Source organism: Simochromis diagramma, unplaced genomic scaffold (assembly GCF_900408965.1).
Source record: "Simochromis diagramma unplaced genomic scaffold, fSimDia1.1 OVJJ01000293.1, whole genome shotgun sequence".
NCBI classification, from domain to species: domain Eukaryota; kingdom Metazoa; phylum Chordata; class Actinopteri; order Cichliformes; family Cichlidae; genus Simochromis; species Simochromis diagramma.
Window position 1 is genome coordinate 9,761,916 of NW_024386801.1, and position 20,056 is coordinate 9,781,971.

A 20,056-nucleotide genomic window follows, 5' to 3' on the forward strand; every position below is an offset into this window, starting at 1 on the left:
TCCTACCTGAGCTTTAATTAAAGTTACTGGTAAGAGGACCAGTCTACATGTTGAGGCATTGAAGATAAACGTCAACGTGGCCTGAGGGAACTATGACTCACGGATGTTCTTTTGGCACTGGTTTTAGGATCTTCTTTCTTTCTTTCTTTTCTAAGAAGAGGGTCTAAGTCTCCTCTTATTTCGCAGCTTTTCGGTAGAACTACGGTGTGTAAGGTGCTTCCACGAGGAGCTGTCAGTAAAACATCAAGAGCACATCATCATTCTAAGCACCTGACCCAACACCAGATATATTTCTTCCTCTTCATCTCAGGACTCGGAGGGGGTCCGCTCTTTCTCTCTGCACCCCCTTAAATTTACTCTTAATTAACCTCATTGCACCACGATCCTCAAGCGCAGGTATCTACATAACAAATCAAACTTTTATAGCTTCCTCAGCACCACCTCTTTTTCCCCCCTTCCTTTTTAAGGTCTAATCCAATTCAACTGCAGCAGCCAAGATAGATAATTAGGGTATCATTTTACATATATGCAATCAATAACAGCATTATTTAGCTCCAGGCTGAGGGAGGTGGGGGGGGGCAACATCTAAGAAGCCTGATATTTATCTCTTAGTCCCTTTTTTCCCCCTGTAATTAGATGTCCATGGGCTCTTCAATTAACATAAACCCAAAGCGCTGACTTTTCGACATCTCATTAATGAACCACAGCCCTTTACACTTCACTTTACAAAGATAGAGTGGACAAGGCTGCACGGGGCCATGAACTTGGGTGCTAAGTGAAGAAGAGGCTTTTTAAAATGTTTCTAACGGGGACTAGCACCAGCTGAGGAGATAGCATACATCTTAATGAGGTTCAAATTAATTTGTTCTTTCAGAATTCCTCTCTTCAACAATTTTAAAGAGACTATAAATATTTCAGCATTGTAATGTTCTTTTTTTCTGGGCATAGAATTGTTAATTTTTACACTGGTTCAGGATAAAATGATGCACTAGGAATGACTAAACCAAAGGTTTATGGAAAAGCTGACCCGCCGTAATGGTTTGAAACGTAGACAGGAGAGCCAGTTTATGCAGAAAAGTCAAATTTACTTTACATCTTGGAAAATTTTCTACATATAATGTTGGCCGTATTTGATTGAAATAGTAAAAAAGAAAGAAAAGAGAGAAGTGGAGTATTGAAATGTTGTGCACATGGTGGGATTTGTAGGTGCAGCTAGCTTGGCTGGAGGAACTTTAAAGTCAACGTGTGTGGTCAGAGTAATGAAGTCAGAGAGTGCTAAGAAGCAGCTGGGGCTGGAGGTGATCTAGAAAAACCTTCAAGCCAACTGTGCAAAAATGCTGAAAATTTACAGCTTGACTGGTTAGATATATATTTTACCAACTTACTGGAGGTTCAGTTTTGATTGACTCTAAGGTGCTTGCTTGTGGCAGCAATAAAAAGCTGTCAAAACACAAAACAATTCCCCATGCAAGTCTCATTATCATCAAAAATATGAAGGCTGCTAAGTAATTTGAGGCTGACACTTTTTTACTTCTGCATGCATCGTTTTTTTTTTTTGCTGCAGCTATTGTGACAAGATGGGACAAAAGCGAGAGCGGCATGAAACCCCCGCAGCTGTGCATACATGACAACGCCGCAGGACATGTAGCAAAGTTCAACAACCAGGCAGAAGAAGCCAAGACATAAAAGAGCAGCGAGGAACTGCTTGTTTTCTAAAAACCGAATCCCCAGACAGTGTTTGCAGCTTTTACTTAGGATTAACGGTGTGGGTCAGGTTGTTATGATAAAGTCTGCATTCCTCTCTCAGTCTTATCGTCATTTACGCAGGTCAAGGATGAACAACTGGAGTTTATGGGAGAAAAATATCAAGTGTATAAACCAGGAATGTCAAACATAAGCCCCGGGGACCAGAACCTGCCCAGCAAAGGCTCCAATCCGGCCCACTGGATGACTTCAGTGTCGCTGGTCGGGGCCACATAAGATTAAAGTGGGCTGTATGTGGCCCATGATGTAAAATGACTTGTGAATTACAGCTGTGACAGCAATTTATCATTTTTATTCCAAGGGTAAAAACTTTGCACCGCCGGTCTGTGTACAATACCAAAAACAAACAGAAAAAAGCATCAGTTTTTCTAATGGCTGTGGAGACAAATATAAGAATAATGCACACATTTTCATCATTTCCACAGAGCGCCGTTGAGCCCTATCTAATTTTATATTCATAAACCGAATATATAGCTTGTCGTTCATTTTTTGTGCAGAATTTTTAAAGCAGGAAATTAAAAAGGCAGCTGTTTTATTGAGATAAGCTTTCCTTGCATACATTTATGAGATCGTGCATGCAAATGGAGTCATAGCTGCTCACCAGTGTGTATGTATGAGTGTTTGGGGTTTTTTTTATTGTTTGTTTGTTTGTTTGTTTGTTTTTTAAACCCTGTCAGGTGCTGAATAGTGATTCATCATCCACAGTCAAAAACAGTTATCCATTCACAAATGTTTCTCCCTGAAATTTGGCCTGATCGGCTCTGTTGAGCAGCAGAGCTAATTATTTGTCTAGCGGCCTGTACACACTCTGTCTAGTTCGGTCCATGTCTGGAATTAAACAGTGTGCATAATTCTTGTTGGATTGCAGTCCATCTCTGCTCAGTACGAGAGAGAGAATCTGCAACGAGGGTTTGCACATTCAAGTCCCTCCGTCTGTGTGAATGAACAGGCCAATTTGCAAGCCTCCTGCATCCGCATTGTTTCAGACTGTGGCAGTAATTCCACAAATTATCTGAGCCTCCCATATCAGCCCTTAATAGAGTTTTCTGAATTCATGCCCACACCTTATTACCAAAGACAGTCCTGCTGTGCACACCACCCCCTCTTTTTAAATGCCAATCGTGCACATGAAACATAGATCTTAGACAGTTTGTATTATCAATGAATGCTAAAGGGACTCTCACAGGTTAACACCCTTCTGCTGAAACCTCTGGCTGCAATACAAGTTGAATTTAAACACTAAAAATACTCCACGTTCCCATGAGGTCAGCCCATAGTGGCATATTCAATTTACTATAGCTTCCTTATATAGATATTATACCTACAACTGAGTCTGTGGAATAAAACTGTCTCTAATATATTGTATAGACAATAATATCCATTAGAAATGTTGTTTCAGGTAAACAAAGCAGAAATATTTCCCTGATCAGTCCAGCACAAAAATTGCACAAATATATACAGAGACGCTTCATCAAAGTCCGAAATGTATTTTTAATCTTTTTCAGGTTTCGTCGTTCTTTTTTTAATACTCAGCTGCTGCTATTATTATTATTGCTGAGTAGTCTAGCAAAGCCCAAAGAATAGATTAACTATTTGAATTAATATTGTCAGCAAATGGCAAAAATGCAGAGCACAAAGTTTGTTGTGATGCCATTAGAATCCATTAGAATCAAAGCTGTTCAGTTTAGCATCACAAGACAAAGAATAGCAGCAAGCTAATTCTTTGCGTTTGTGGATAAGAAATTACTTTCTCGTGTCGATTTGTTGATTAAATCGACACGAGAAAGTGATGCCCAGTCTTGATTCTAAGTCTGACACCTCTGAAAAGAAAAGCCCAGCAACGCTATGATGGCCTAATTGTTATGCTGCAGGAGTGCAGAAGGCGTCCGGAAGGTCACTTCGAGCATATGATGTTTACTAATCCCTGTCTGACTCAGAAATACTGCAATAGATCGGGTTTCTTACACAGTTCATCCGCGCCCAACGCGCAACCGGCCGGGTGTGGATGAATGTAGTTTGTGTCGAAAGACTGAAACATCACCTAAAGATGTACAGAAACCATTTTTTCTCTGAGGAATTTATGACCCAAAATCACAGACCGTGCAACTGTTCTGTCCCGAGAATCTCACAGTTGAACTTTTGATCCGGCGATGAGGAAGCCTAGCATGTGATGATCTGAGGAAATCACCTGATAGTGAAGCAAGAATTACTCATCTGCATTTGTCCACATCGTCTGTGTGGTTTATGATTAATCGTGCTGCAGAAACCTTTTTCTTAAAACTGCGGTCTCCGGGAAAGATTGAGCAAAAATGAATCAGTCAGTCTTCTTCTAGTATACAAGTATGTAATCTCTTCATTACAAAGTGTGAAGAATAAATGTTTCTGCCAAGACCAAGGACCTTGTAATCTTTTTTTTTTTTTACATTAGTCTCACAGGCATCTTCATCTCTCCTTGGTTTCTACCATATAGTTTCTGCTTAACACATTTTATAACATACTAAATCACAGACGATTAAAGGAAATCACACAGCACCCCGAGCATATAGGCATCACCCAATGCTTTTGTTCCTATAATAGTAATGTAGCTGATTGTCACACACATGCACACGGAGGCGTGCGCACACACACACACACACACACACAAAATTGAAGCATTATAATAATCCAGTGACATGTAAAGCCGTTGTGTTAACTGGCCGTAATACCTCAGCAAGGCAGCGTGTACACCAGCTGCGTTTAAGATGAGGCCGGCATCCGGCACCTCTAAAGCCATTCTTTTCACACCGGGGTGTCACTCTTTCATGTTCTTCTGCTACATCAATGTAAAATGTGCTGCCTCTCAGTGGCCATCTGGAGTGGGCAGGTCTGGGCTGTGATAGTAAAATGAGAGGATTCACAGGGGTCAGTTTCTTGCTGGATGCACCGAGGGATGATGTAATGTGACAGTTCTGGCCAGCGGCTCAGTGCAAGCAGCATCAGTGTCAATAGAAGGTGCAATCAGAAGCTCATTAGGAAAGGCTTGTGTCAGCTCTGCATTTCTGCTGGCTTTCTCCCGGCCACTCTGCTGCTTCGCTCAGACGCTGCTAGTCCGAGGGAAACTGGAGCAGAGAGAAACAGTTATGCTGGAGGTTTGAAACGCTTGAGGAGAGAGGAGCGGGTGGGGGGTTGTGGTGGTATTTTCCTGCATGCAGCCTGATCCTAAAACACAGGTGCAGGTTCCTTGCAGCCCTTTGAGCATACCCCACCCCAACCCCTCCTCCCAGCTGCAAAGTGTTTGTCCACTTGATCCTCCATTAAATCCTGATTATTATGGATTTGTCTTTTTCAAATTGGTGATTTGCAAAGATAAGGGACTGATAAAGGTTATTTGGCAAGGGCTGTTTGCTGCCAATCAATGAGACTAATTAAACTTGATCCAAATACTACAGAAATATGAGTATGTAAAAATAGAGGTGAAAGCAATGCAGATATCCTCACTGCCTGGTTTTAAAAAAAAAAGCCATTTGGTTTAAGTGAAAGCAGAGTTGTCACTACGCATGGGTTCGGTTCGGTTTTTTTTATAAGATAAAAAGTGTTCAAAAGTGCGTTTCTGCCTGGTTTTCAGTGCAGACCTCTTTTCGCTGCAAAGCATCTAGTTTAAAAAAAGAGAGAGAGAGGGGAGGGGGGTCTGATATTTGGGGCTCCCATGCGGCGTCATGCAGAGCCGATCATTGTCTCTCTCACACTTTCTAACTAGCCATTTCACAACATCCACACAGCGGATCGAGCTGTACGCAGCAGCAGTTTTACCTTCAGGGCTTTTTTTTCTTTCTTTCGTTTTTTCTCCTACACGACGTCGACCCATAACTAACAATTTGAATTCGGCACGCGGATGAGGCCAATTACCGGACTTAATCTATCATTACGTCCCCGTTCCGATCGGCTGATAGTCAAATGAGTTAAGCGATGGCTGAAGAGCTCCGAGTCCGCCACCGGGTGCCAGAAGTGGTTGTTTAAATTTAAAAGAAAACAACTAAAAGAGAGAAGAGAGAGGGGGGAAACACTTTGATTTCCTTGCAACGCGGACTTGGAGAAGCTGTTCGGCGGACATGATGTGCAGAGTGGCGGATTTTACGCGCAGAAAGCCGCTGGGTGCGTTTGATTTCGGATTACTGTGACACACTGGCTGTGTAGTTTTCAGGGGGAGATTTTTTTTTTAAGGAGTCTGCTTCCCTCTCGCTCCTGTTCGCTGCTGTCCTCCAGGACTCCAGAGTCGCGGAGATCCCATGCAGTCGCCAAGGTTGGTTCGAGACTAAATTTTACTCCTTATTTCTCATATTAGGCAGGAATGTGATCAGTTTTGTGCTGCTCAGCCCTGTAATGTGTCTTGTCTTCCTATCATCCTGCCCGGAGTGTTTGGATTTCAGCAGATTTAATAACCTGATCCTTTTTCCAGTGTCACACAAGAAAAAACTAGGAGAAAACTGAATTTTGAAATGCACCAGACCCCCCACCAAAAAAAAAAAAATGCATTTACACGCCTCATTACTTCTAAATTATTGGACAACTGGGAGTAAAACTATTAATCACAATTTTATATGTTATTTTGTCTGGATTTAGCAGTCACTCCCGACTAAAAATACCCTTGAGGCCACTTTAATCCAACATGCAGTCAATGATGATCTTAACGGTGCTACAGGACAAATGCGCCTGTCGGATGCAGATTTTTCACCTTTTAAATCCCAACTGCGTGACAGCTACCTGTAATTAGACCAATAACCGAGCTGTCCACAAAGCTCAAATTTAATGACAGGTTTGGTTGTCCTCGTAACGCCATGTGCGTTTGTGTCATGATTTGAGGTTTCATATCAGAGCTCATAACAAGCGCCATCTGTTGGAAAAGAGGATCAGTCCCTGTGGCTGTGGAGATAAAGATAAATGGACAGAGATATGTTGGCCTGTGCAACCAGTTTAACGCTGCACACAAAAGAGATGGAGCATCTTGTTATTTAGATTACACAGGGAGGATTTAAAAAAAACTGTCTGCTGTAATTCCCCCAGCAACCTGGTTTGACAGGTGATATCAGAGATTTAAGCAGCACATCATAAAGCCATTATGCTGGATTTATGGAGATGTTTTATTGTTATATTGTGTCACCGCTACCTGTTACAGCATGTGGACGACAGGGTCTCCCGGATAAATATGTCCTCATTTATATGACGGAACATGGTGGTGGTTAAAAAGCAAAAAAATTTGAGCTGTAGATAAAAACATAACTAAGCTAAGCAATTCAGTGATCAGTGTGTTGACTCGGAGAGGTGGTGATTAGAAAAGACATGTCCTAACCTCATTTTGATTGATTATTTTATTAGTGATTTATCGATTAATCAATAAAATGTCAGAAGTTTCTTCCTATTTCCCCACCCAGGAAATACACCAAAGAGGTTCAATTTCAGTGAGAGATTTAAGAGCCTCTTTGATAAATAATTTAACTAATCAAACTGGAAGCAATCAAATTAGCTGATACTAATACTGTAATTTATTATTCTGGTATTCTAGCAGAAACAATTAGTGATTCAGAATAAGGAATACATGGGGTCGTTTTGGACAAAGAAATAGAGCTGTGACTTTTTATTGATATTTACAAACCCTCTGTGACACAACTGGTTTCTCATTCACTTTTAATAGTAATAACTGAATCCTTTAATGAAGCTGGATAACAACAGATAACTATCATTCATGCTTGTTCTCCATAAACGGATCATAAAAATGACTAGTTGGCTAAAGCACTGACAACAACAATAATTTCCTCTATTTGTTTTGTTGTTCAAATAGTGCAAACACATCTTCACATAATGAGAGTAGATGGTTGATATGGATGTTGTAGGTTAGTCTGCAACAGGTGATGTGTGTGCAGCATCTGTTTTTCAGATCTGGTGCATTTTGCAGATTGATCGCTGGGCTGCTTCTGCCCAGCAGCTGACTGACATCTGATTAAGACAAGCTGCATCAAACCCTTCAGAGTGCTGCTGAACAGCTTCATTCCTCTGCTGCAGCCACGCTACAATCCAAAAATATTCCACAATTCATCAAAACATTTCACCGAGCAGCTTATACCTTTCAGCTGCGCTCATTCCTTCCTTTCAGATGTGAATGCTCGGTATATTAGGTTTGGAAGTAAGTCTGCACGGGGGCCACCCTTGTTGAAAACATGTGTAGGCTCGGACCTCTTTGTACATGAACATATCCATCACCCGCAAGAGGGACAGCAACCACAAAGACAATCAGCGCTCTGTGGAAAAATACTGTACAGCCAGCCACAACCTGAGCAAGATGGTACATATTTTGGTGTAAATGAAATGCTCCACTAATGTGTCATCAGCACAATTCAAAGCTAATCAAAAAGAGGAGCGGATCAACACCTGCACTTCTTGTCATTTGGAGAAATGCTTTTAAATCCACCGAACCAACATGGAGGAAATGCTCACTGCAACGAGGGGCTGCTTGTTCTCATTTCAGTGAAGTAATTAAGTTGTAAAATGCCATCAAAATTCTTACAATCAGGTGGGGCTCACTGTAAGTTTGAGTACCTCATGCCCGGGTGCTTTAAACGACTTGTGCTGGGTAAACTATGGCCGCTGTGATATCAAAGAACTGCGGTGTTTCCACACTGTTTCGCTCTCTCTTTTTTTTAAGTCATTTAACAACCTGAGGATGAGTTTACATCATATAATTACAGGCACATTACACATAGCGGATGGTTAAATGCTTATTTTGAAGTTAATGCCTTGAAACATGGTTATAAGAAGATAACATTTGCAATAACAAATACTGTGCAATTTGTTTTTCACCCTCCTAGTAATTGTTTTTAAAATTATGACTTATGGCTGAATACATGGAGTTAGGTAACATTTTAGTAAAGTACGCTATTAAATGATTCAACTTTTTGTCAGTATACAGATATTGATCCTCAAGCTAAGATAATCTCCAAACATTCACTCGTTCCACTATGTTAAACACGATCAGTTTAATGGTTTTCCTTGTTATGTGTACCAGGAACCCAATTATCTTTGGATCAGATCAGGGTCTGGGAATCTGTGATGGGGATTTTTCCCTAGATTAAAAACCACAATGGAGAAATTAGGAAGCAAATCAGTGAGATGAATCCACAATTACATGTATGCTTTATCATTTTGACCCAACTTTTCACTCAATCCTGGGTATTTGTGGTAATGAGACCATCTTGTTCAATAATACCTTTGCACATTGCCCACAGTGGGCTATATTGGGTGGAATGGTTAACGTGGCTTGTAGCAAGCATATTAAGGTGATGCAAATGATGTATAGTTTTTCGAGAAGTGATATGAAGAAAAAAACTGATGATTGTTCGTATTGTTGGTGGTTTTCCTCTTGTTAATCTGCCCACACACGCTCTGTGGAGGCATGACACAGTTTTCATTTCAAGCCTTTAAACGGTGCGGTTGTTGTTGTGATCTTATAACAAATCAGATCTTTCTTTTATATGGCGGTGTGGACTACCACTTTGTGGGTCATGAAAAGTCGGTCGTCGTATAACAAGTCTGCACACTGAGGTGTAATTTGAGTCTCGCAGAAAGGTGGGGGTTTAAGGGCGAAACGGGCAGCCGTGATTGGTTCAGCTTGTCCGATGGCCCGCAGAGGCTTCGCCTCCTCGGCACTCCCTAAAAGGAAGGATAGCTCGGCTGCCTGCCTGCCTGCTTGGAGCTGTTTCAGCTAGCTGCCTAACTTTTACCGACGAGAGGAACAAAACAGCCTCTTACCAGGCGGTGATGAGAAGACGGGACCCCCAGCTTCAGACCGTTTTCATGGACTTTCTAGTGTTTTCTTAGCGAAGGCTTGGCGAGTTGAGCTAACTGTCCTCCACTGTTTTTTGTCCTTAATGCGACCAGGGAGAGGAGTACAGTGCGAGCCCGAGCTGGATGGATGGTTATGGGGGAAAGAGGGAGACCCTCGGCGCTTGAAGTGTGCAGAGTCCTCGCCGTGCTTTTCTCACTCTTCCCCTCTGGTAAGAATTTTTTTTTTTTTTGTCCGTTTTCGTTTTCTTCCTTTTTCCTTTTAGACCCAACAGGCGCGTTTTACGCCAACACACACGGTTTATATGACTTCACGTAACTGTTAATCACAGTGCTAGCAAACTCCAGAAGTTATTAGCATTGATTTTTCTCCACCTTGGCGTCCAAAGTTGCCTGATTTATATACTTTTTATTTGCCGAAATATTGTATTTTGTATCATTGTTATTATTGAACCACTTGTTTTTATTTTTCAAAAAAAAATGTGACGTTTTAGCGGGAATCCGAAAACTAGTATGAAAGCTTATAATAGTCCTTATCGTTTAGTTAAAAATCCACCAAACTCTATACAAAAAGTGACTAAAATCTAGAGAATTGCAGCGAAGCGTTTACTTTGTACGTTTATAATTGTTTTTAATTTGAAAATATTAATTTTTCATATTTATTTAATGTTAGAAATCTTGACATTTAAAAATAACATTTTGCCAGGTATTAGTTTTGAGACAAAAACCACTGAAAGGTCTTCCCGGAGCTGCATGCGGCTCTCCAAAAGTGTTTTGTTGGGGGATGGGACGTGTCTCGGGGTTTTGGCTTCTTCAAAGTGTTTTTTCAAACCGAGAACTGCACCGTAGAAGCACAATAATGTATCTTATTAACTATATATTTGTGTGACTGCAGTCAGTCACTTTTTCAGCTCACTTAGCGCAAAGCCTTATCGGTTTTCTTCTTTGATCACATGCCGTTACACAACAAAGTGATAATACGCTGATAGCTGAGATCAAGATTAGTTTATTGCCGTCTTGATAAGTGGATGGGTGGTGTGGACGCTTTGAGTTGTTTAAAGTTTGACTTCAAAGTGCTGGTAGTCCACCCCCCGGAAACCTCTCACAGCCAGTTCAAATAAATAAATGCCTTATTAATCGAAGGTGATAGTATTCAAACATGGTGTTGCAATGATTCATCCTGGGAAATGTTAAAGTAGCATTGGTGCAAAAGTTCGCCGGATATTGCAACAAAGCTGGAGACCCCAGAGGAGTAGTGTTATTAATCGGTTATCGTGTAGATTAGTATCCCTAATCGAGTTTTTACCTGTGCATATGAAGAAAGAGAAATGGAAACAACTGGATTTGAAAGGGAAGTGAAGCGAAGCTACCTTCTTTCCAGGCTTCGCTTTTGTTTGTGGCTACATCATATAAAATGTATATATTGGATGAAAATTACATCTAATGTTATTGTAATTGTTATTAATTCTATAGATTGTTTTTTATCATTTACAGTATAGTATGCACAAAGAAAATGGTTAACTTAAGGAGGAACAACACAACAGTAGCCTTTTGGATAGAGAGTGTGCTTTAAAGTGTCATGTTTCTAGATGACTTTATTACTTTTGCTCCAACTGGATGTTGTTCCTCCTTGACAGTGAGCCTGCAGTGCAAGATCCTCAAGTGCAACTCTGAATTTTGGGCCTCCACCTCAAACTCTGGACCGGAGGAGGAGTTTTGCACGGCTCTGCGGGCGTACAACAGCTGTGTACGTCGGACCGCACGTACCTGCAGGGGTGACTTGACATATCACTCTGCACAGCATGGCATAGAGGACCTAATGAGCCAGCACAACTGCTCCAAGGAAGGACCGACTTCCCATCCACGTACCCGGACCCCGCTTCCTCCAGCACCCCCGCCGGTTATGACTGACAGCCAAGAACGCTCCGATGGCCCAGAAGTGTGCCACTATGAGCGCAGTCTTCCACGCAACACGGCGCCACCTAACTATACCCACTGTGGCTTTTTTGGAGACCCACACCTCCGAACCTTTGGCGACGACTTCCAGACATGTAAGGTGGAAGGAGCCTGGCCGCTCATCCATAACAAATACTTGTCCGTCCAGGTGACCAACACTCCCGTAGTACCAGGCTCTTTCGCCACCGCCACAAGCAAGGTGAGACCCTCTGTTGTTCCTGTGTATGACTGCAGCACTAGCTGATTGGCTAAGGCTTTGAATATATGTCTTGATGCATGCTCATCCAGGTAAGAAAATCCCGAAAAGTTGAATTTGTTCTGGACGTAGCGTTTTCAGTGGCAGAAACATTTCGTCACTCATCCAAGTGACTTCTTCAGTCTCAGCTGACTGCAGGTTTCACCAATCTTATAAACAGCACATTTGCATAATGACTGAAACTAGCACCACTGACAAACAATGATTGCATTATTCATCAGTGGCGCTAGTTTTTTCTTTCTGAATCCAGTCAGTCCGCTTGCATCTGAGTGATGTAAATTCCATTATCCAAGAGGGTCCATGTGCCAGTTTTTTGTGACAGTGCAGAGTACCCCACAGAGACTGCACTGGATGCACTACAGCTAACTGCAGTGGATTGTTATCGAGGCTTAATGCCGAACTGATCATCCTTAATCAAGCTAATGTTTATTTTTCCACAAAATGTGCTGTACTAAGTATTCTAGAAGGGATTCTGTTCTGTGTTACTAAAAATACACTAAAAGCTACACAGAGCAGAAAAGGAGGGCAAGATGTCTGACACAGGAATGGTATACAATCATCCAGTCACTTTTCAAAATAAAAGACCCTGTGCAGACTAAATGCTGTGCTGCTGAAAGTGTGTTTTGAAGAAGTTCAAAGGATGCTATGTGTGTTGCATCGCTGGGATGAGCCAACAGTCAGTCAGCTAGGGCCACTGTTAACAATTAAAGGGCCATTTACACATTCCTAAGAAGTTGTTCAAAATTTGGTGAACAATTTTTGGTTGATGCGCAGTTAAGAAAAGGACTCTTGTCTGTGTTGTGTTACCTCCGTAATTAAGGGGGGGGGGGGGGGGGGGGCGCAATCAACAATTTCTATTATCATTGACTCAATTAAGTAGCAAAAATGTGCTGGGTACAGCTTTTAAAATGGGAAGCATTGCCTGATTCTGTATAAATATATGGTATGTAAGGATTTGGACTGTCAAACAAAACTGGGTTTTGTAGCATTCTCTGTAGGTGACTTGAACAGGTGTTTTAAGATAATAATTTGTTGATCCTTGCAATATTGCTGGTAGGGTTTCATAAATGTTAGTACAGATTAACCAGCTGCACATATGTGTCTGTGTGAAGAGCTGGGATGATTTCCTTTTGTTGACATATACATGGGCAGCTGCAGAGACCGCAGGTGTGTAGATGTTCTTACTGCCCTGCTTTCTTATCTGCTTGGGGAACATGTTACATACACGTGCATTAGATCAGCATTACAGGAAGACCTGCAGGTCCTTTTTGAAGAGATGGGTTATTTATTTATTTATCTTTATTTTTTTTTCCCCTCGACACATTATTGCACATAAGATTGCCATATACAGGTGTAATAGCAAATTCCATGTGTTCTGAAAGGTGCTGTGGGCCTGTGTTCCTGTCACACTGTGGATCCTGCTTATTTGGATGAGTTCTAAATTAGGATATGAGGAAGCTCGATCCAGCAAATCTCAAAGGGCTCCATGAGCTTTATCAAAATCTTTTGATACTTAAAATCAAGATCTTTGATAAAGCTTATCAAGATCTTTGAGATTTGTTGGGCTGGGCTTCTTCATCTCATAGATCTTGATAAGCTTTATGAATCATATGTTAGTATTAAAACAGCTGTGCTTTGTCGCATGTGAAGCTTCATTCTCTGTTGAGCTCAGTCTGATGTTTGGGCTTCTTATTGTAGCACACAGTGAGCACAGAACTGCAGATTATTTTGTCCACATTATGAGATATTTTCTTACAGATTTATCAGCAGTGCACAAGTCATTATTGATGTTTTGTTGAATAGTGAATTGGTTAGTTTGGATAGCAGCCCCTAAAATGGTCAAACTGGAGGCCATAACATAGGAGTTGGCCTAGACTTGGCAATGCTCCAGCACCATTTGGTTGAGGACCTGAGTCGTTTGCTGAGGATCATAGCTGAAGTACTCAGACTGAGGTATAAGAGGACTTTGTCCCTAATCACATTTTTAGAAACTATAATTTTCTGTAATCAAGGTTTCTAATCATACTCTATTAAGCATTTGTGGGGGGTTTTAGCTTTTAAAGTAATTGCATTTTTGTACTGCTATTCTTGGAAGCAAATGAGACGGCTTTTTAAAGATCATGATTCTGGACAAAGGGAAAACAAAGCAGCAGCCAATGCCACCTGTGCAAACAAGGCCCTTCTGGTTAAAGATCTGCATTAGCAGAGCTCCGTGTTGGTACATAGCTCTCGCTACAGCAAATAAAACTGTCTGGTTATTTCCATCTTCATACCAGTAGATAAGGCAGGCCTTTTTCTTTTGTTTGCTTTTATTAAACATTTAAGAAGGAAACTGGGAAAAGGCAGAAGTTATTGTGGCTTGGATAAAGGAAATTGAAAGAGGGAGAGAGAGAGAGCTGGTGCAGCAGATGAATTGTCAAGCTTAAAGAGTATACTGTGGACCCCCACCCTGTGTCCCCTGTCTCAAACGAGCAGACATCCCAGTTCCTAGGCCGTCCATGTTCACACAAAGGCTCGTTGGTGTCCTGATGAAACCAAGCTTACAGAGTCCTGGCCAGTCTCACTTAATTAGCTGCAGAGTATATCGCTGTGTCCTGGCCCTACGCCACTCCATGGAGCATAGTTCTGGGGGTTCACAGGCAGGTTTTTCAGTACTATGAATGGATCGTCTTTGTGTCTGCAAACTGAGGCCTGATTTTTACATGGCCGAGACTTGTGTTTTTTGAAGGCGTTTGCCTTGGCCTCCCTCATGTTGAGCCAGCCCTGAAATGTGACTCTTAAGTGGGGCGTTGTGGTAGATTGCACAAACTTGTTCTTAATGCAAAAGTATAAGCACTTCCCATTTCATTCCGATGTTTACATTTACTGCAGTTTACTAGGATTTAGTACGTGAGTAGGTAGGGAAATGGTCACTGATAACTTCCTGAGAATCGTAAAAGTTGACCGTAAAATGAATGTTGAATATTGATGCGATTTCTTTCTCCATTCTGCAGCTGACGATCATCTTTAAGAACTTCCAGGAATGTGTGGACCAGAAGATGTACCACGCAGAGACGGACGAGCTGCCGGCTGCGTTTGCAGACGGCTCAAAGAACGGAGGCGACCGCTACGGAGCGAACACCCTGCGTGTGGTGGAGAAGGTTGCCGGGCAGCATGTGGAGATTCAGGCGAGATACATCGGAACAACCATCGTAGTCCGGCAGGTAGGCCGCTACCTAACCTTTGCCGTGCGGATGCCGGAAGAAGTTGTGAACTCAGTGGAGGAAGGTGACAACCAGGACTTGTACCTGTGTCTTCACGGTTGTCCTGCCAACCAGCGTATCGACTTTAGGAACTTCAGAGCTCGAGCGGCGGAGGCCCAAAGCGTCAGCAGGACCAGGAGCAGCACCGGTGCCAACGGCTTTACCTACCAGTCTGCAAAGACCAAGTGCAAAGAGCGGCTTCCAGTGGAGGATCTCTATTTCCATTCTTGCGTGTTCGACCTCCTCTCGTCCGGAGACATAAACTTCACCATGGCAGCCTACTACGCTTTTGAGGATGTTAAAATGCTCCATTCAAATAGCAAAAGATACCACATCTTTGAAAAGGATGCCGAAATGAATAGTGCGGAACAGAAGGGCAGAAATGTACTTTCAGTCTTCCTCGTCAACCTCCTCGCTGTGTTATTGTGGACAGTCTGTCTATAGTGTCTTTACAACAGTGTCCTCATGGTGTGTCTGTCAAGGAGCATTAGAGTACCATCGCTGCGTCCTACATCGGCTCCTCTCTGCTCTGGTTCTGTGACTTGACAGGTAGCTTGCAAGTAGGTCATCCTCGACCCAAGTCTCATTTTAGTGCTATTGTCGTGTCTTGACGTCAGCTTAATGACAGGACGAGCTCAGCGTTCTCCCACCTATCATCACACGTATTTAGCTGCTTCATTGGATTGGTCTTTGAAGAGGGCAGCGGTGAGAGAGCCCAGCTACTGCTGAGCTCAGGATATCCACCTGGGATTAAATCCCACATTCTCAATGGGGCCTGCATACCTATGGGAAGCTGGACAAGATGATCTTTTGCAGAAAGAGGAGTTTGCTGTTCCTCCCTCCTCTGACCCCCCCCCCCCCCCTTTTCATTGGTGCCAAGCCAGTGAAGCTCTATGGCTCATGTGGCAAAACGAGAGGACCTGACAGGGGCTTTTGTTAACCTTAGGCCAGAAGCAGCTCTATGTTTGATTAGTTTCCAGCTTTGGAAAAGCTGGAGCCTTTTGGAAGAAACACTCAGCCAAAAGGATGTCAGAGCAGCGTCTCCAGTTGTCTGCTGTGGAGATTAATGGGTCATATTGTTAGGTTGTGTGTGTGTGTGTGTGCGCGTTAGTACAATATGTGTGCCGAATTCAGCATCTGTGGTTAATTTTGTGTTTGTGCGTGCAGCAGTTTCCAGACAACAAACCTCCAGCGGGAGAACTCCATTCCCATGTCTTTGTGTTGCACCTAAAATTTCAGAAATAGAAAAAGATGAAGCGCTCGAGTTCATCTAGTGGACTCTTTATCAGCCAAGTAGCAAATTCCAAAAAAGGGAACTCAAAAATAGTCATCTGCACGTCATTTTTCACTGTCACGCAACCTTTTCCCCTCCTTTTGAGCCGTCACTGACACGCTGACGTGTGGATCAGACAGCGTTTGTACTTTTAGGTCGGTTATGTGAATGTAGCGAAGAAGAAGGTTTAGAAGTGCAAACTTGTTTAAGGGCACTTAAAGCGTTTACAGAAGGTCGAGCAGCCAATCAAAGCCCGACACCTCCTCGAGAGCATTTTGTGAATTTAAATCTCCGTTTAAGCGTCGGTGGTGTAGATGCCGTTAGTACTCGCTGTAAAGACATCACCTCTAGTCAGTTGAGCATTTTTATAGACTACCAGCGTGCTGAGCTGACTGTGGCTTAGTGAGTAAACGATAAGCATATGTCTGTAGACGTGATTTCATGGCTTAAGTCATTGCCAAAGAACAAGCCCTTGTGCCAACATTTTTCCAAACAGCTGAATTTTCATCTTTCAGTCCTTTAAAAACAGTTTGCGACTCCTGTGTATATAACTCGTGTTTGTGGGTGAATTACAGTAACGCGTACTGTAAAGGCAGCATTGGTTTCTGTTACTGCAGTCTCACTCTTTGCTTTTCTTGTTTCACAATAAAGCTTCGAGGTTTCCAGCTGAACTTTGGCTCTCAGCTGCAGTATCTGTTAGTGTGCAAGTCCTCCCCCGTAGGTCCCGTTACCGCTGGGGCAGTTTAATGGTCATTTATCCTTTTTTACACTGAAGTATTTGGCAGGCCTTACTACTGCTATTTGGAATATGTATCAGTGCAGTTTGACGGCAACAAAAAAGGAAAAAAAAAAACACATACAACAAACTGATGATTGTAATGTTGAATCTTGTGTTGATAGATGTAATTTGTGTTTGTGTGTTTCACAGTAAATGGTTCTACATGTGTAATGTGAGACTGTACATGGTTTTTGTGTATTGTTGAGTTTAAATTTGTATATTACCTGTTGTGTTTTGAATTTATCACTCCAGTTTTTTGTACACAAGATGTTTCAGTGAATGTGAACTTTTGTTTTTCTTTAATTTGAAAAGGGATTTTTCTTTTGTCTTTTTGCAAAAACATGAACGCCACAGAACAGATTAGTCTTTACTGAGTACAGCGTACACATCGGTCTGTGTAGCAGTGATAAACGTTAGTTGTTTAGTATCAAACAAGACTGCCCACCTTACCCACAGAAGAGATTGTTGCAAAGTGTTTTTTTTTGGGGCGTTCATGTTTTTGAGTTTAAAGCACTTTATGTTTTCTTTGACATTTAGCTCTTTTGTTTGACTTGTAAGGGTTTAAAAAATACAAAAAAAAGCTGAATGGGGGAAATGCCAGAAAGATCAAACTGTGTTGTAAATGTGATCCCACATGCCAGCTGTTTGTAATGTAAATTATTTATTAAATAAAAGGAAGATGTCTCGTTTATCAGCTCTCCTTTTGTCCTGTGTGGTGTGAGTTTGAAAGCATTTTTTGAAAACCACCCCGTGTGGGTTTTCTGCCTACACTTTGCAGTGCTTGACTGCCCCCTGCTGGCAAATGTTAAAATGTTTTTTGGGTTTTTTTTTTTTAAGAAGTTTTAAGTTTTGACTTTGGAGTTAAAAATTGATATTAAAAATGGGATTTATGAGCTTTATATAGTTAAAATGTAAACACAGTTAAATGTAAAAGTGACGTTTCAGGTGTATCGACAATTTAGAGAAAAGCATAATAAATAATCTAGAATTGTCAAATTTACTGAACATCCTATGCAGACAGAGTAGGAGGAATGAGTAGGAGGAACGTCCAAACTTCATACAGAAGTCTCAAGGCCAGAATCAGTCTGCTGCAAATTAAATAAAATGTGAGGTCAAAATGTCCATAAAACATGTCTTTCTGACCCAGAGGAGGGAGGAACAGCAAACTCCTCTTTCTGCAAAAGATCATCTTGCCCTTGCAGTGGTCTCCAGAAAGCTCCAGGCAGAATTTGAGTAGGTATGGACATCAATGTGATGCCGAAATGTTATTATCCTGTTTGGAAGAGCCAAATGAATCTAAAATAACACTCAGGTTTACTGTTTGCTGTTGCACTGAAGAACCCTGATCCAGCCTTCCTGTCTTATTAGTCCGTTCACATTTATCTGCAGGAAACGAAACGCAGAGCATGAAACTGCTTCACCTCACTGGAAGGAGAACCGCAATCGGTTGTAGCCGTGATGCCCTCATTTAAACATCGGATAATTCAATCGTGCAGGAGGAAGGTTTCCATGTTAGAATATTATGTGGAGTGGTGTCTTTGAAGGCCACGCAGGAAGAAATATACACAGAGCAAAGATTTATTAGTGTGTGTGTGTGTGTGTGTGTGTGTAATGTGAGAATGGTGGTTTATGTATGTTGAAGTTTATTCTCCTCTAATGACTTCAACAGAAAACATGAAACTGAGGAGAAACTCTGTTAGTCCGTGCTGCGTGGCGTGCCAGTGGCACATTTTCCTACTACAGGCCATCATTGGCGTATTAATTTGGGGTTGGCCATGAATGCAGACATGTTTGTTATTAATAAAGAAGAAGAAAGTACTACAGATGCAGTACACATGGGCACTATAGGATCTGGGGTCTGGAGCAGGTTAATGAATGTAGCTGCTTGTTATGAGCAGCCTGTTGCAAAAACATTATTTATTCCCATTTCTTTAGCTGAATCTATGACAAATGTCAATAATAACACAGTTTGGCAGGCATAAAAAAGCATTATTGCATCAAGAAGGTGATTCTGTAAGAGCGATTACCCATAAATTTGGCACATCTTGGCATAGTGTGCAGTGTGTCCTTAAAAGTTTGAGGAAACTGGATAAATGGAGGTCGAAAGAAGAAGTGTCAGGCCTAAAAACTATCTGCTGGAAAAGGGTGAGGTATGCCTAATTACATGGTTTGGTAGTGACCAGGTGTAGTGACCGCTCCTCAATAAAACCGAAAGGCACCTGAAGGACTCTCAGACCATGAGAAACAAAATGCAAAAGGAGTGGTGAAACAAAGATTGAACTCTTTGGCCTGAATGCCAAACATTTCATGCAGGAAACCAGGCACCAATAATCACCTGGCCAAAATCATTCCTACAGTAAGGCACGGTGGCGGCAGCATCATGCTGCGGGGATGTTTTTCAGCAGCAGGACAGATGAATGCTGCAATGTACTTAAAGTTAACCTGCCCCAGAGCGCTCTCGATCCTTAGACTGGGGCAAAGGTTCATCTTCCAACAGGATGACAACCATAATCACACAGAGCCCAGATCTCTGGTTATCTGAAAATGGCTGTACATCGACGCTCCCCATCCAACCTGATGGAGCTCGATAGGTTCTGCAAATAAAAATGGGAGAAACTGCTCAAAAATGCCAAACTTATAGCATCATACTCAGAAAGATTTGAGGCTGCAATTGCTGCCAAAAGTACTTTGTAATGTGGCAAAATGTGGAACAAGCGTCCGGCTGCACTGTAGATGTGGTTCCTGTGAACATTTAGTTGAACTGATGCTGAAGCCACCGTGTCATGTTGGAGACGAGGTCAGGTATTAGGACAAACTTTGTATTCCTCTCACACCTCTGAAAGCATGATTAGCATTTTAGCTCCTGCCTCTCCTGCAGTGCTTTTACACTTTGAGCAGAGAAACTTCAGAGCATTTTGAGCACTTCTCATGTTTGTAGAGCAAAAGATGAAGCAGTTCTAATAGATCAGTTTCAT

General features: G+C 42.0%; 1 protein-coding gene across 1 annotated transcript; it reads left to right on the forward strand.

Moving 5' to 3' along the window:
- The first annotated feature begins 5,467 nt into the window (after positions 1-5,467).
- On the forward strand, positions 5,468-17,772 carry rgma (repulsive guidance molecule BMP co-receptor a). The gene is made up of 4 exons (XM_040025661.1): positions 5,468-6,043; positions 9,673-9,788; positions 11,214-11,731; positions 14,782-17,772. Exons 1-4 carry the CDS (start codon positions 6,030-6,032, stop codon positions 15,472-15,474), a joined length of 1,341 nt encoding a protein of 446 aa, XP_039881595.1. The 5' UTR covers positions 5,468-6,029; the 3' UTR covers positions 15,475-17,772.
- The last annotated feature ends 2,284 nt before the right edge of the window (positions 17,773-20,056 follow it).